We start from the raw sequence: 15,568 nt of genomic DNA on the forward strand, positions 1-15,568 counted from the left end.
GATGGCGATTGGGCGTATGGGGATGTCGCGAAGACCAGGCCAGGTCCCTGACTCGTGAACATCGTTGGCTGTCCAGCTGAATGTGCGACAAAATAACTCGGGAAGTGCGAGCGAAGTGGACTTACGAGAATTCAACGGCTACAGTAAGTTGCCCGTCGGGGCACGCGATTTCCGCTGCGGCCATTCTTCTTGGTATGTGTACGATTGTGTGAAAAGCCAGAGGCACAGTACTCCGTGAAGTAGAAAGTTACAATTTGCGATGATGGATTTGCGCGCGGAGGCAGGAAGTGAATCTTAGCATATTACTATGGCTGCATGTGCAAGACTTTGTTAGTGCGAAATCGATTCTTATCGATAAGCACCTTGCTCCTCCACAACGTCCATTCAAGCCTGCGTAGCCAATCAGATCTCTCGACGGACACAATTTTCAGACTCACCTCGAATGCTCTCTCGTAGACGCCTGTCGACATGGCCGCTGAAGGGCTGTCAGTAGAGTACCTGTCTGCCGGTGCTAACAGGCAGACTTCGGTTGCAGACTGGAGCAAGACTGGCTTGTTGGCTTTTGGAGCCGATGTGAATATTGCCCTCTGGCGCCCGGCCGTGAGTTCTTGACCCTTGCCAAACCCTGCGATTCGCATTTGATGTCTAACAAACTGCATTTCCAAAGGCTCATCCGCCTCGCGGTATTGAGCATATTCTTAGTGGCCACAAAGAAACAGTCAAAGCAGTAGTATTTCTGCCTGAAAACGACGAGGATGGCTCGAGCTACATCGCGTCAGGCTCTGATGACAAGACTCTCATCTTCTGGAAGTCAACGGGTCATGGCCACAACTTTGAAGCTGTCCAGTCGTCCTCCGAACATACCGCTCCTGTAAATTGCGTCGCTGCCGTGAGGATTGCTGGCGAACCGGCCAAATGGATTGTCGCAACGGGAGCTGCGGACGCAACAATCAAGATCTGGTCTTTTGAGGATGACCAACTGCAACTTCTCCAATCCATCAAGACAACGCCGAAATTCTTTCCTTTAACTCTCTCTTTGGGTATTATTGACGGCGACGTGCTCATTCTAGCGGCTGCTGGCACGCGCGAGACCGTCCAGATCCTCACGGCTGATCTCAATACTCCAAGCATAGACTTTAGTGTGCAAGCGACCCTGTCTGGACACGAAGGCTGGGTACGCTCGTTGAGTTTTACAAAAGAGACAAACGAAGCTGGTAGCGATCTTCTTCTGGCATCAGCCAGCCAAGACAAGTACATTCGTATTTGGAGAATTCACCAAGGACAAGAGCTACCGGCTCTAGCAGCAGCCGGGTCAGATCCTCTCAGCGGTGCGTTTCTTCCTGGGAAATCTCCGTCAAATAAGGCACACCATTTGAAAGCCGCAAGCAAAGACTTTTCCGTGACCTTCGAAGCATTGCTGCTAGGCCACGAAGATTGGATTTATAGCGCAAGATGGAAAACGCGTGCCGACGGCAAGCTGCAACTTCTCTCAACCTCTGCCGACAACTCTTTGGCAATTTGGGAAGCTGATCCCGCCTCTGGCATCTGGGTTAGCATGGCAAGGCTGGGCGAGATCAGCAGAGAAAAGGGGGCCACGACAGCAACTGGCAGTACTGGCGGTTTCTGGACTGGGCTGTGGTCGCCGCTCGGCGACTCTGTTGCTTGTCTTGGAAGGACAGGAAGCTGGAGACGCTGGGAACACGATTCCTCAACCGATACGTGGAATCCATGTGTCGCCATTACTGGTCACACCAAAGCAGTGACTGGCATTACTTGGGCCAAGGGCGGCGACTATCTCCTATCAACAAGCTCTGATCAGACATCACGATTGCATACCAGATGGACGGCATCTGGCGCTGGCACGTGGCATGAAATGTCTCGGCCGCAAATTCACGGATACGACTTGAACTGCATTGACTCACTGGGGGACTCTCAATTTGTCTCTGGTGCTGATGAGAAGCTCATGAGAGTGTTCAGCGAGCCCAAGGCAGTTGCGACACTACTCAACAATCTTGCAGGCTTCGGCCATGAGAATGTGGAAGACATGCCAGATGCGGCTAATATGCCTGTTCTTGGTCTTTCCAACAAGGCCATTGATGCGGTGGATGATGACCAAGAGATCCAACCCATCGATGACCGCGACCGAGAAGCGGTGGATCCTGCCTCGGTGGTCAAGAAGTCATACCTGGAAATCGACCACCCGCCATTCGAAGAAACCCTTTCAAGACACACTCTGTGGCCAGAGGTTGAGAAGCTATATGGCCACGGTTATGAAATCTCATGCCTTGCAACCAGCCATGATGGCAAACTCATTGCCAGCGCCTGCAAAGCCAGCTCTACCAACCATGCCGTGATTCGACTGTTTGAGACGGAGAAGTGGACAGAAATCCGACCACCGCTAGTAGCGCACTCTCTGACGGCCACTCGACTCAGGTTCTCAAGCGACGACAAGTACCTCCTCAGCGTCGGTCGCGACCGGCAGTGGGCTGTTTTTGAGAGAAATACTGGCATCGACGCCATGTACGAGCTGCTCCAGTCAAATCCCAAGGGCCATAGCAGAATGATTCTTGACGCTGCCTGGGCACCAACACAAGCGCCTCTCTTTGCCACGGCAGGCAGAGACAAGCAGGTTAGAATTTGGTCTTCACGGGTGGGAGAAGCCGGGAAGTTGCACTTTACTCAAACCGCCAGTCTTGCCTGCGGTGGTTCGGTCACATCTGTCGACTTCCTATCAACTATTGTCGGGGGAAAGCTGGTTTTGGCGGTCGGCACGGAAGCGGGCCAAGTCAGCATCTGCTTAGTGAATGAAGATGGCTTGGCAGTCACTGAATTGCCATCACAACCAGAGTAAGTTGATAACGGGACAAGCACTTCATCCAACAGCTGAATCCCATGACTAACGTGATGTAGGTTGAGTCTCCCCAAGACAATTCTTCAATTGGCCTGGAAACCAATCCGCAAACCCGACGAGTCTGGCTACACACTAGCAGTGGCTGGCGATGATAGCTCTCTGAGGCTGATTTCGTTCAATGAATCCTATTTATGAATACAATGAATAGACTGAAATAAAAACACAGTTGCAAAAGAAAGGGTATGCGTTTTCATCCAAGTGTTGCCAACTCTGACGCAATGCAAGTACAAGTCTATCTTGCGCCTTACATGATTAATACGCCAGTGGCAGTTTAGTGCGTACCTTTGTCTGGTGTTGGCATCTCTTATTCACTGTTGGGATCCCTGTGATAGTTTGCATTATTAACAGCGTGAGTGAGCGATGCGCCCTTCCTATACTTGCCAGCCATACGAGGTCAAGCATACCAATACTCTTGTCTTGCAGTGTTGCATGATGATGCACGAACGGCAATACACCACCGTCCTGCTGCTTGGCCGAGTTCACAAAAGATGGTGCCAACCTCACGGAACGACGATGCTTCATCTTGTGCAGCAATGTGACAAATGCTCCTGCGCCAGGCTAGACAATCGGAATAGTCAAGGGCCATTACAGCGACATTTTTCAAGGTAATGTAAATGCGTGACGTTGGCAGGCCCTGCGTTAACATGCGACAGGCGTCATCTCTGCGGGCGAGACGCTTCATCTCCAATCCCCTGGGATGCAGCGGTGTACATGGTCACAGTAGAGGCAAACCACCTGTCTGGAGTATCTACTCTGCTGGTACCAGGCACACCCTTCCAATCGCTCGAAACGGGCTTTACGGCCGCCATTGAGCTCATCAAGCCTGTGCGAATTATGCGCTGGCTCCGCTAACTCCGGGAGCCGGACCCTGCACAATACCCTCCCAACCGGGAAATCCACCATGTGCAGTGGTGCCAAAATAGCCACGAGCCGGTACAAATCTCCTTTATAAGAGCGGTACATGAAACTGCCACCAGCACGTCTTCAAGTTGTATGCACTTCTCATTCCATCCCATCCATTTGCGACATCTACAGCCATGTCCTTCCCCGGCTTCTTATACAGCCAGCTCATCCAACGGCTGCCCTACCCATCCGGCTCGCACGCAGGCCAGACCGTCATCGTCACAGGCAGCAACGTCGGCCTGGGTAAAGAAGCAGCGCGCCACTTTGCCCGGCTCCACGCCAAAAAGGTGATACTCGCGGTGCGCAGCCTCGAAAAGGGCCAGGCCGCCAAGCAAGACATCGAGAGCAGCCTACGCGATGCCGGCGGCGCAGGCAGCACGACCGAGGTGCACGTCTGGCCGCTCGACATGGCCAGCTACGCCTCTGTCGAGGCCTTCGCCGCCCGCGTCAACTCGGAGCTGAGCCGGCTCGACGTCCTCGTCGCCAACGCGGGCATCGCATCGGGCAGCTACCACACCGCCGAGGGCAACGAGAGCATGGTGACGGTCAACGTCGTGTCGACCTTTTTGCTCGCCGCCCTGGTCCTCCCCAAGATGAAGGAGTCGGCGAGGCAGTTCGGTACCAGGCCTACCCTGACAATCACCTCGTCGGGCGTGCATGCCGAGGCCGCGGACCTCGTTGCGCGGGCCGCCGCCGCGGGGGAGCTGTGGCCCCTCGTCAACGACCGGCAGACGGTCGAGGCGCACTTTGCCGCGCAGTACCCTGCGTCCAAGCTGCTCGAGATATTTGGCGTCAGGGCCATAGGCGAGCAGAGCCCCGCGGCTGGGTTCCCCGTCACTATTAACTGTGTCAACCCGGGGCTATGTCACTCGGAGCTGGGGCGTGATTATCCCTCCTGGGGGTTTTGGCTGCTGAAGCTGCTTCTGGCGCGCTCGACTGAGGTTGGGAGTAGGAATCTGGTGGCTGCGGGTGCCATGGGCCAAGAGTCCCACGGCAAGTATGTGTCGGACTGTGTGGTCGCTGAGCCGTCGGCGTTTTTGGACAGTGAGGACGGACGCAAGGTGCAGAAGATGTTTTGGAAGGAATTGACGCAGAAGCTGGACGAGATTAAGCCTGGCGCTTCGGGGAACTTTTTGTAATGGTGTCGAAATAGTCTTTTAAACCTGTAATACGTCCACGAGGTCATCAGTCGATTCAAAGTCATAGGCTTGATACAGGGCTGGTTACATGTTGGCAAATCCGCCTTGCTATTGGAGTCCTGATTTCTCGACAAGATCTCCATTACTCAGGAGTTTTTTCGCTTATTCTTCGACAGCGAAGGAGTTGCAGATGAGGCCTGGGAGCAGATACCAGGACGCACTGCATGGCTGGTAGGAAATGCGAAGGAATACACATCCAATCAAGTCGAGCCTATATTGTGTGAGGTGATTTTTACGTCCAGATACAGCAACACAGCCGCGCGTCCGGAGAAGGAACTCAAACATAAGGAATCAAGCACGTTCTATGGCTCCTCGTCATGTGGACGTCCTCGGTCTGGTCTATCTACCGCTCCATGGGATCAACTTTCCTCTTTCCCTTCTCTTAACAGTACATCCTTTGGCATTGTGAATTACTCCGAAGACGAGGAACCAAACACAGTCGAGGGCTTCTCGCCATATGGACCTCCTGCGTCTGGTCCATCTACCGCTCCATATGGTCAACCTTCCCCTTTGCCTTCTATCAACAATACATCCTTTGGCATTGTGAATCCCTCCGAAGACGAGGGACCAAACACAGTCGAGGGCTCCTCGTCATGTGGACCTCCTGCGTCTGGTCCATCTACCGCTCCACCTGGTCAACTTTCCCCTTTGCCTTCTATCAACAATACATCCTTTGGCATTGCGCATCACTCCGAAGACGAGGAATCAAGCACTTCTAGTCGTCCCAATCCTGGGGGACCAAACAGAGTCTATGGGTTTGATCAGATTCCTTTTTCATCTATTTCACTTCCCTTGGCATTTACTCATCCCTCTGCATGTGATCTTCCCACTCCATTTGCTGCTGTACCCTCTTCCACTTCTCCCGGCGTTTCATCCTATGCCGATACGGAGAAAGCCAAAGAGGAGCGATCAAGCGCTTCCAATCGTTCCGAACGTCCCTGGGTTAAATTTAGTGTTCCCATGGATGGGGAGCCGCTGGTGGATGATGACGGCGTTGTCTTTGAAACGCCCGGCTTCCGAAACCGCGGAGCAGCCTAGAGGAATAAGTGTGATGGGGAGGAAGAAACGTAAAGCCACAACGACAGTGGGTGGCTTTCGAGAGTAGGTTTTACCCCAGCTAGGCAGCTAGTATGGTTTTCCCCTACGGATGAGGAGGGCAAGGACCGGTTTTAGTCTTTGAATACAACGCCTATATTGATATTGCTATGCATCGTGCTCGTTGTCGTTGTAGTACGGCCCGGGTAGAGTGTGTTGACGGCCCGCCGTATAGTTGATGTTGCCATCTGTTTTGCCATCCAGCTACCTGATAGCATTTTGGCCTTTGTAATAAAAAATAATGCCAAGCAAGTACAGTCGTAGCAAGACGCCGGAATGAGCCGGCATGCCTCTTCCAACCTCGAATGCAGTGGGCGGAAAAGTCCGTCCCGGGACTCGCATATGGCCAAGGACAAATTCGTATGATATGGGTATGAAGAGGCTGCTTTAGCTGATTATTTTGAATATTTGGGGAGGCATTTTTCCCAACGATTCTCGCGATACTAGGATGATATATAAACCTAGAATAGTCTGTCACAAGTTAAGGTGTGAGGCTACAGCATAAACAGCCAGGTTAGTAGCACAATGAGCATGACTCGAATTATACATACTCCTACACAAGTGACAGGAATCCCTATACAATGCCGTGTGTATAATTAGTTTCCCCTGCTCACGGAGCCCAACACTTGACGCAGCTAGATTGCTGCTACCCTGCGTGACACGGTGGCAGAAATGTCTAGTATTGCTCTCTTGGCCGCAACGGGGCGATACAAGGGCAATTTCTGAATCAGTAAAAAGTACTCGCCTGGTTTCGGGCTAGGTATAATATTACTCCAGACAAGCGGGCGAAAGCGGAAATCGAAAGGGGAGACCAAGTATTCTGGAGACGTATCTGGGGATACACTGCGTTGGCACATGTGTGCTTCAACAATTTATGGCTTGACTCAACACGTTACATGACTTGAAAACGTCGAAGCGTTGAATTGTACCAGGTACACCGATGCCTCAAAATCGCCACGTTCCATATCCTATCCATATACACCGAGCGTTGGTTGATCGAAAAACCACACCTCCAATTTTTCCTCATCCGGAACCGGTTTTCTGCAGTGGCTCCGTGGAAGCCAGAGATTAATCCGTAGCAAACGCCTCAACCTTATCGGCGAGGGTGGTCTCCTTGGGAAAGTTCCATTCATCGATCATGTTCCCCTCCTTGTACATAATGACCCAAGGGACCATACAGTTCGCGGCGCCTCCGACCCTAGGGGCGAATTCACCGTAGTCGGCCGAGACGAAAACAATGTCCCGGTACATTTCGGAGAGCTTCTCAATTGTTTTTCCCACGTCGTTGCATTGCGCGAGATCGGGCGATGTGATTGCGACGACGACTTTCTTGTTGCTGGCTATGACCAGATCCTGTCCATCCTTTGAATTGATGGCGAGGACAGGCATCCTGACCAGGCAAATGCAAAAGCAGGAGTTATATACCCGTTTCGAGCAAAGTTGTTCTTTAGATAGGGGAAAGGCAGCAAGCAGGATGTTTTGTGACTTGTCCCACTCATTCGGAGTCCAAGAAAAATGCACGTTGTCCCGGCGTTCACTTCAAGTTCTTCAGATTCAGCTTCCTCTCAGGACATATATACCAGTTCAAGCAATTTTATACAATGAACGTCTTTTTTTAGACGTCAAGAGTGATTGGTTCAAGGAACAATGTCGGTTCCACGTTACGAGCCGGACATGCCTGGGCATTGGGAGGTCCCAACACGCCTCGCGATTCCGCAACCCAAGATATCGAATCATGGCATGTGAAATCCTGTCTCGTGCCAAGGTTCGAAAAGTGTTTCACCAAAAAAAGAATAAAGAGACAGACACCCTTCTTCTACTTGCTTGTGTCAGCCTGTCTTTCAACACACCCTACTCAGCTCCACAAAGAAACTCCAACGTACTGTTTCCCTCAGACCAAGATTCTTTGACAACGAGCGTACTGCTCATTATCAAGCGGGCTGGTACGCACCGCCGACGTCTTGGCCAAACTGCGCAAGTAGTCAAAGTAATTCATAGAGAAGGGGTTCTTTGTCCCTACGGCCCATACCTCTGCCGTACACGCAAACACCAACAATCGTACCAGCAAGACGCCTCCGAAACACAACACCAAGCACACCACACACATACCAAATATACATTCCATGTCATTAATATTACTATGCAGCGTACCAGAAGGCCAAAGCCCAGCGAGGCCAGTCAACAGCGCCATACAATGCCCGCGATGCGAACCCCCCTCCGCTCACCACCATCAACCATCCTCGACCGTATTGCCACCTCCCCATCCTTACAACTCCTTCTCAATAGCGCCCACAACAGCCTCCCTGACCGCCTCCGCCGTCGGCATCGCGTCGCCAGCCACGCTCTTGGACACCACCTCCTGCACGACCTCCCGCGCCGCCGCAGCGACATTGATATGCTCCCCCTTGATGTAGTACCACGCGCGGCCGGCAAGAACGGTAATATGGTGCGGGAGATAGAGCACCGCGGCGATAAACGTCATGCTGCAAAGGAGGAACAGGACCGAGTCTGACCCGCGACGTTAGCATCTTCCCAATCCAACTTCTTCTCGGGCACGGAAACGCAGGCAGGGCACAGCACACGTACATATGACGCTCTTCTCCCACGATCGGAACATGTTCAGCGCAAACGTCACCTCGAACGTGTACTGCTTCCGCCGCAGCCAGCGTTGGCACTCGGCAGCCACGGACATGTCGGCGGCCCCTCTTGTGCAAATACGTAGACAACAATGGGTTTCTTCTGAGCAAGTCTCGGGTGATATATCAGCGCAGCGGGCGGCGGCAAGTCGAGCGGTGTCGCGGTCAATGTGCAGATTTCAGATTGGTTCGTGGGAGTGACTGTCCCTAAATCCAACGGCCAGGGGGATAAGATAAGCCAGGTCAGGTTCCAACTTTTGTCCCCACGCGTTGCATTAAAGTACATGTACCTGTGCCACAGGCTTGCCAGCGCCACAGCACAAGTCGCTATACAATCTGCCCCATCCCCAAATAAATCAACCCCAAGACGTTTCCATCATCCCAGTGCCATCAAGGCGACACCCAGGCTCATCCGAAGCTCGGCCCAAACGTCCGCATCCCAGTTGACCGCCATGAACATATTCCGCCTCCCTCGACGCATACCCAGAACGCATCCTCTCGCCGCACTCTCGCGCCCATTCACCCTCACGGCCCTGCGGTCGAAAAACCTCCCGCCACGCCCCAAACCCCCTCCAGACGCCGAGATCGAAGAGTCCTTCCTCAAGGGCTCCGGCCCAGGCGGCCAGAAGATTGTACCCAAATAAATAAAATCACCACACGGTGAACTTTTCTTGCTAACCCCATGCCCACAGAACAAGACCAACTCGGCAGTTCAATTGAAACATGTCCCGACGGGCATAGTCGTCAAGTCCCAGGCCACCCGGTCGAGAAGCCAGAACCGCAAACACGCGCGCGAACTGCTCGCCCAGAAGGTCGACGACTTGCTCCACGGCGAGCAGAGCCGGTCGAGCATAGTCGGCCAGGTCAAGAAGAAAAAGGCCGCCAGTGCAGCCAAAAAGAGTCGCCGCAAGTATAGAAAGTTGGACGAGGAGAGGGAGGCTGCAGGAGAAGGGGAGGGGCCAGAACATTCACCACGCGAGTCCGAGGGCTCTAGTCAGGTTCAGGGAGAGACTACTATAGAAGAACCCAAACACCCGCAAGAAAATAATAACCGGCCGTGACGCAGTTATCCTACCACCGGCAAAACTCACTGCATTCACATGTGCAACTCTGCTTTGACATCGTTACAATCTTCCATTTTAACGAGTCTAGAACGGAAAGCAAAATAAAGTATTTGGTTTGATCAACCTTAGCTCTACCACTAGGCCCCGTATTACCCATCCGGTTACAACACATGACCCATCATCCCTCTTTGGAGAAAAGACACGGCCCGCCTCCTGAACCCTATCAAAAACTTTTCGTAAATATGACACCGGAATGAGATGCTCGCGAGGCCGAGAAGGCTCTGCATCGGCCGCCACCTCCGTGATCTTGGCTTGAGTTGGTCATGGGCGGGGGGTGTTTTGGTTCTGGTGTGACTTAGAAGCACTTGCGGTGGACAATCGAGGGACCGCTCTCGTCGTACTCCTGCTTCGAGATCCACATTTGCTGGAAGGTAGACAGAGAGGCCAGAATAGAACCACCGATCCAGACAGAGTACTTTCGCTCGGGAGGAGCAATGATCTTGACCTTCATGGAAGAAGGAGCAAGAGCAGTGATTTCCTTCTGCATACGGTCGGAGAGACCGGGGTACATGGTGGTACCACCAGACTAGGGCCACGTTAGCTTGAGCAAAGACATTTAGGTAATGATTCTAAGATGCGTACCATGACGATGTTGCCATACAGATCCTTTCGCACATCAACATCGCACTTCATGATGGAGTTGAAAGTGGTGACGTGGATACCGCCAGATTCGAGACCAAGGACGGAAGGCTGGAACAGAGCCTCGGGGGCGCGGAATCGCTCGTTGCCAATGGTGATGACCTGACCGTCAGGAAGTTCGTAGGACTTCTCGAGGCTGGAGCTCTGAGAAGCAGTCTGGATCTCCTGCTCAAAGTCGAGGGCGACGTAGCAGAGCTTCTCCTTGATGTCACGGACGATTTCGCGCTCGGCAGTGGTGGAGAAGGCGTAGCCACGCTCAGCCAAGATCTTCATCAGGTAGTCAGTGAGGTCACGGCCAGCCATGTCAACACGAGCAATGGCGTGAGGAAGAGCGAAACCCTCATAGATGGGGACAACGTGAGTGACACCGTCACCCGAGTCGAGGACGATACCGGTAGTACGACCAGAGGCGTAAAGAGACAGGACGGCCTGGATAGAGACGTAGAAGGCGGGGGCGTTGAAGGTCTCGAAAACAATCTGGGTCATCTTCTCACGGTTGGACTTGGGGTTGATGGGAGCCTCAGTCAGCAGGACGGGGTGCTCCTCAGGAGCGACACGCAGCTCGTTGTAGAAGGTGTGGTGCCAGATCTTCTCCATGTCGTCCCAGTTGGTGACAACACCGTGCTCAATGGGGTATCGCAGGGTGAGGATACCACGCTTGGACTGAGCCTCGTCACCGACGTACGAGTCCTTCTGACCCATACCAATCATGATGCTGCAAACCTCCTGTTAGATGACCAGTTCCAAGGTATGGTATCGAGCGTGGTGCGCATCCAATGGCAGCGCAAAAATCGACTAGGCGATAAAAAAAAATAGATATCGTGCCGTTGTGGGAAAAAATAACTTACCCATGGTGACGGGGACGACCGACAATGGAAGCTATGGCAGAAAAGTTAGCATGTCTGATGCCATTATCATGGCGGTGGCGACGGTTGCGCGCGCCGCTCAACAAATGCTCCCACAACGAGCTACAAAGGCCATCTGGAGCTGGGAGAATACGAAGTGGGGTACTCACGGAAAACAGCTCGGGGAGCGTCATCACCGGCGAAACCGGCCTTGCACATACCCGAACTACCATCAAGTCAGCACGATAATTCGATTGAAAATAGCAATCCCATTCCTCTCAATTTGATGACCCAACTGCCCCGTCGGCTCTGGTGCTGCTCGACACGTTTGCGTGGAGGACGCAGGGTACATCGCTCGAGAGGTCGGTGAGGGAGCGGGGGTGGCAGAGGACGGCATATCCGTAGCAGAGCACAGCAGAGCTTACCCATTGTCGATGACGAGAGCGGCAACCTCTTCTGTATCGAGAAGAAACGTTAGCGATGAGACAATCACACACAAGATCAACAGTCTTGGGGATGCAGCATTGCGAGGCGAGGCTGCGTAGTTGCGTGCGACGTACCCTCCATGGTGGCTGATTAAGGTAGAAAGCTGTTTGTACAGAAAAAGAGTACTGTTTAGTACAAGAGCAAACAAGAGCGAAATATTAGGCGTTTATGGATGAGGCTCACGAGATAAGGGAGATGCGAAAGTGACGAAGCAAGCGTTGAGGAAGAACCGGGAAAGAGACTCGGTGGTGGAAAGATTTGGTGGTAACTGGGGGTGTGAGGTTGAAGGAGGAGGAAGAGTGGGCATGATAAGTGGAGGGGAGAAAGGAGGGCAGCCTGACGCCTGGCACCGCAGAGCTGGGCCGGGGCCAGGGGAGCGAGCATCTACTGTCTGGTTCAACTGGTGCTAGCACTGGCCCACTGGCTCTTTGGCGCAGTGCTCGTTGTCAGCTCCCTCGCTCCCTCGCCCACGCACCGCGCACCACGCAGCGCCTGCTCCACCAGCCGAGACCATCAGCGCCAAACGACCAGTAGCTGTCTCTGGTAGCAGTTCGAGCGGCCCCCTTGCCCAGCCGCGGTGCCGCTTTAACGGTGCTTGATTGGCTGGTGGTGGTGGCTGGGTCTGGGTGCGCGCCAGACGACGGAGCCTCCATTCTCACCATCGGATGCTGCTCGAGAATGAGTCGAGCCGTCGTCGTCTTCGCCGTCGTCACCGCACAAACACTGTACATATTCCAACGGAGCCAACTGAACCAACCGCTCTGGGCCCCAGCCCTTTTTTTGTCCTCACGTCCAAGATCTCTGCGGAAGATTGGCAGGGATGAACATCATACGCCTTTGTGCTTCACCAAACATTGATCCCCGACACCTGGCACAATCCACGGCACGGCCGCCTGACACCTCTTGCAGCTGTCCCACACGTCATGTTGGCAGTTGCTGAGCGAGCGCGCGGTCAAAGATTCCTCGCTCCTCCATCCCCATATTAAACGCTCAGCCACACAGCCTTGCGTCGACCTACCCACCGTTTCAACCACCGTTTACCAAGTGCTGAACGTGGGAGGCAAAAAGTCAAAAGTATTCCATATGCCATAGTACATTAGTATGTACTTCTTGATGGGCAAATATGCTGCCACGGATTGTATTCCTCCATCCGTTAACATATTCGGAACCGACCTAGGTGTGCTCAGTTGCTCAAACCACAATCCACCCAGACGCCAGCGCGAACCAACACATCACCGGCTCACAGGGGAAATACCCGCTACCGCACCCATTATATTGTCGCTAGCACGAACCGCTAGGCGGGGAGAGAGCTCTCCCAGATTGCCTGCGTCGTTCGTCACCCCTGGTACGGAGTAGCAGCTCGTCATAATCCTGGTTCCATACTGGAAAATTGGCCTGTGCCTCTTGTCCGCCAAATACGAACGAGGTGCTCCGAAACTGTCGCTGTTTCCTACTCAAGCTCCTACTCATGAATTGCTTTCTTCAGTCAAGCAGCTTCTGAAAATCATCAAACCGTTCGTCATCACTAATCTCGGCCCCGGACGCCGCATCATCCGCCAGGACTAAAAGACCACGAGAATTGTCTGCCGTTGTCTCAAGGTCGTCCAGCTCATAGTCAAGCACGGCATTCTGATGTGTCTATGAGCAACTAATCGGCGCTTTCTTTGGGTTCCGTCTTACCATAAGTTGCAGTGCAAGTCCCGTTGGTCCAGGAATAAGGTAACAAATGTACCCGGTTCCCGCAAGGGAGAGAAAAGCAAGGATACAATATATTGCGTACATCATTTTCGAGAGAACGTCGGATATCGGCTGGCTGACACTGAAGTTGCTATTCAGCCACGGAATTGAGACTTCTTTTATACTTCCTTTTCCAGTGCATCTAAAAGGACGGGTTTTAGTTTGGCTAGCTGGCTTCTATTTTGAAGCTTACAAGCTGGGCTGAACCTTGTAATACAAGGGCCGGATTGGACATGATGATGGCGATTATGTCCGTCGCCAACAGCGCGGTAGTGTTGCTACTAAGCCTGGGCCGCTTGAAGGCTGTCGGAGCACAATGCAGCACGGCATTGACGCCGGCCCCTTGCCAGCATCTGTGTCAGCAACACATGCTGCACATCCCAAGAAAGGGTGTACGTACTTGAAAGAACATGGTCACGGTAGTCACGACAGCACGCCCAATCTCATCCGTACCACGAAATAGCGACTCGATCGTCACGAACTGCAACTTGAACGCGTTCCAAGCTGTCTGCTCCTGCAGGTGTAGAAAAATGCTCCGTCACATACTCTGTCAAATAACGACTAGGCTTTGATTTGGAGAAACAGTTTCGGCCAAGAAGCCCCAGAGCAAGGTATCCCAGACAAACGCCAAGCTCAAGAATAGCAGTCATTCACCATTTCTTAGTTTAGTTAGCATTGAGCTCGCTACGGTCATCTTCGTCCGCATCGAAACCACATACATCAGTGACTATACAACCCACCACGTCTTTCCATTCATTCAGTCTCGATATGCTGGCAGTGTGTCGCGTATATCGACTCCGCGCCTAAAGAGGCCAGTTTCAAGAAGGGCAAAAATTCTAAACACATCAAAACGTTAAATAACGCCTCAAGGTATATAAATGAGACACAAAAGACAAAAAAAGCATATGCCCTACCTACCTATGAGTACATACTTAGGTAATTAGGTATGTATGCCCAATCACAAGATAAACGCTAGGAGAACTCAAGCTCAGTTTTAATATAAAGTCAGAGGTCCAGTGATGACATGGAATACAGTCATATCTGCGAGCCTAGCCAGCAATTACCCTGTAGCGAGTCATTCCGCGGCATCTCCCCGGTTGCTGTATTATCTACACCTAATCCCGACAGTGAGTCACTTGCATAAACTATATCTGATATGTAAGGTCTACTTCCATGCAGTGGCTGAGGCCATCGTGAGATATAGCCTTTGCCAAGCGTAATCATGCCGCGCTATGCCGTAGTCATGAACCATAGCTTCTCACATATTACAATACGTGTTTGTGCAGCGTTTATTGTATGTGATGGTTCTATGGTTTAGGTTCGGCCAGGCACACAGTGTTGATCCGCCTTTATTGGGCCTTGCTTGATACAGTGCTTGCACAAATAGTACGATAGGTTAATTGGACCAGGATTCATAAACTACATGTAATAAAAGAAACAGACTAACCACACTAGAACACCGTTTCGAAACGCCGTTTCCTACGACCGTCGACGAGGCTGTCGGACACGGCCACAATCCTCGCAAGAGCAGCAAGAGCACCATTCCCTATCGGGAACACCACTGGTGCTAACGACAAGAAAGACTGGACTCTTTGTTCTCGTTCTTTTCTCGTTTTCCCAGCTTGGAAACGCTGCGGCCGCCCCGAATGACGGGCTACCCGGGAAAAAAAGGGGGCGGCGTCGTCAGCATTGCTGGCGGAGGCGGGGATACACGTAATGGACGCCGTACGGTACGGGATTTGTCTCGGGTGTAAAGTCTTTATGCTGCTGCCTTGATGATTTGCGGTGTTCGCGAATGGCCTCGGTCGCTGGACGTGGCATTGATTGGGCAGATTGCAGTTTCGGCTCCCGGCCAAGGACGTAGCCTGAAGCCTCCCTGTATGGATGCAAATGTCACCCTGTGAGGTTTCTGTACAATCGCGGCCTAATGCCTGCCAAGATAAGATGTCCAGATCCGTGTATTCCGCGAGCAAAGACATGAGCAGGCTGCTTG

General features: G+C 52.6%; 6 protein-coding genes across 6 annotated transcripts; 3 read left to right on the plus strand and 3 right to left on the minus strand.

Annotated features, from left to right (window-relative positions):
- Positions 1–468: 468 nt before the first annotated feature.
- MAA_07551 (WD domain-containing protein) lies at positions 469–3,046 on the plus strand (the record flags this gene model as incomplete). The annotated part of the gene is made up of 3 exons (XM_007825549.1): positions 469–600; positions 668–2,847; positions 2,911–3,046. 3 exons carry the CDS (start codon positions 469–471, stop codon positions 3,044–3,046), a joined length of 2,448 nt encoding a protein of 815 aa, XP_007823740.1.
- Positions 3,047–3,948: 902 nt separating this feature from the next.
- Positions 3,949–6,051, plus strand: MAA_07552 (NAD(P)-binding domain protein; the record flags this gene model as incomplete). Its single annotated transcript, XM_007825550.1, has 2 exons — positions 3,949–4,949; positions 5,130–6,051. 2 exons carry the CDS (start codon positions 3,949–3,951, stop codon positions 6,049–6,051), a joined length of 1,923 nt encoding a protein of 640 aa, XP_007823741.1.
- A 1,125-nt stretch (positions 6,052–7,176) lies between these two features.
- Positions 7,177–7,497, minus strand: MAA_07553 (Thioredoxin-like fold protein; the record flags this gene model as incomplete). Its single annotated transcript, XM_007825551.1, has 1 exon — positions 7,177–7,497. The coding sequence occupies one exon, from the start codon at positions 7,495–7,497 to the stop codon at positions 7,177–7,179; it is 321 nt and encodes a 106-aa protein (XP_007823742.1).
- An 877-nt stretch (positions 7,498–8,374) lies between these two features.
- On the minus strand, positions 8,375–8,800 carry MAA_07554 (uncharacterized protein; the record flags this gene model as incomplete). Its single annotated transcript, XM_007825552.2, has 2 exons — positions 8,375–8,616; positions 8,695–8,800. The coding sequence occupies 2 exons, from the start codon at positions 8,798–8,800 to the stop codon at positions 8,375–8,377; spliced, it is 348 nt and encodes a 115-aa protein (XP_007823743.2).
- Positions 8,801–9,196: 396 nt separating this feature from the next.
- Positions 9,197–9,805, plus strand: MAA_07555 (RF-1 domain-containing protein; the record flags this gene model as incomplete). Its single annotated transcript, XM_007825553.1, has 2 exons — positions 9,197–9,376; positions 9,437–9,805. The coding sequence occupies 2 exons, from the start codon at positions 9,197–9,199 to the stop codon at positions 9,803–9,805; spliced, it is 549 nt and encodes a 182-aa protein (XP_007823744.1).
- A 358-nt stretch (positions 9,806–10,163) lies between these two features.
- On the minus strand, positions 10,164–11,919 carry MAA_07556 (gamma-actin; the record flags this gene model as incomplete). Its single annotated transcript, XM_007825554.2, has 6 exons — positions 10,164–10,394; positions 10,451–11,222; positions 11,356–11,386; positions 11,523–11,578; positions 11,778–11,808; positions 11,913–11,919. The coding sequence occupies 6 exons, from the start codon at positions 11,917–11,919 to the stop codon at positions 10,164–10,166; spliced, it is 1,128 nt and encodes a 375-aa protein (XP_007823745.2).
- Positions 11,920–15,568: the final 3,649 nt, after the last annotated feature.

This window comes from Metarhizium robertsii, assembly GCF_000187425.2.
Source record: "Metarhizium robertsii ARSEF 23 chromosome Unknown MAA_Scf_14, whole genome shotgun sequence".
Taxonomy (NCBI): domain Eukaryota; kingdom Fungi; phylum Ascomycota; class Sordariomycetes; order Hypocreales; family Clavicipitaceae; genus Metarhizium; species Metarhizium robertsii.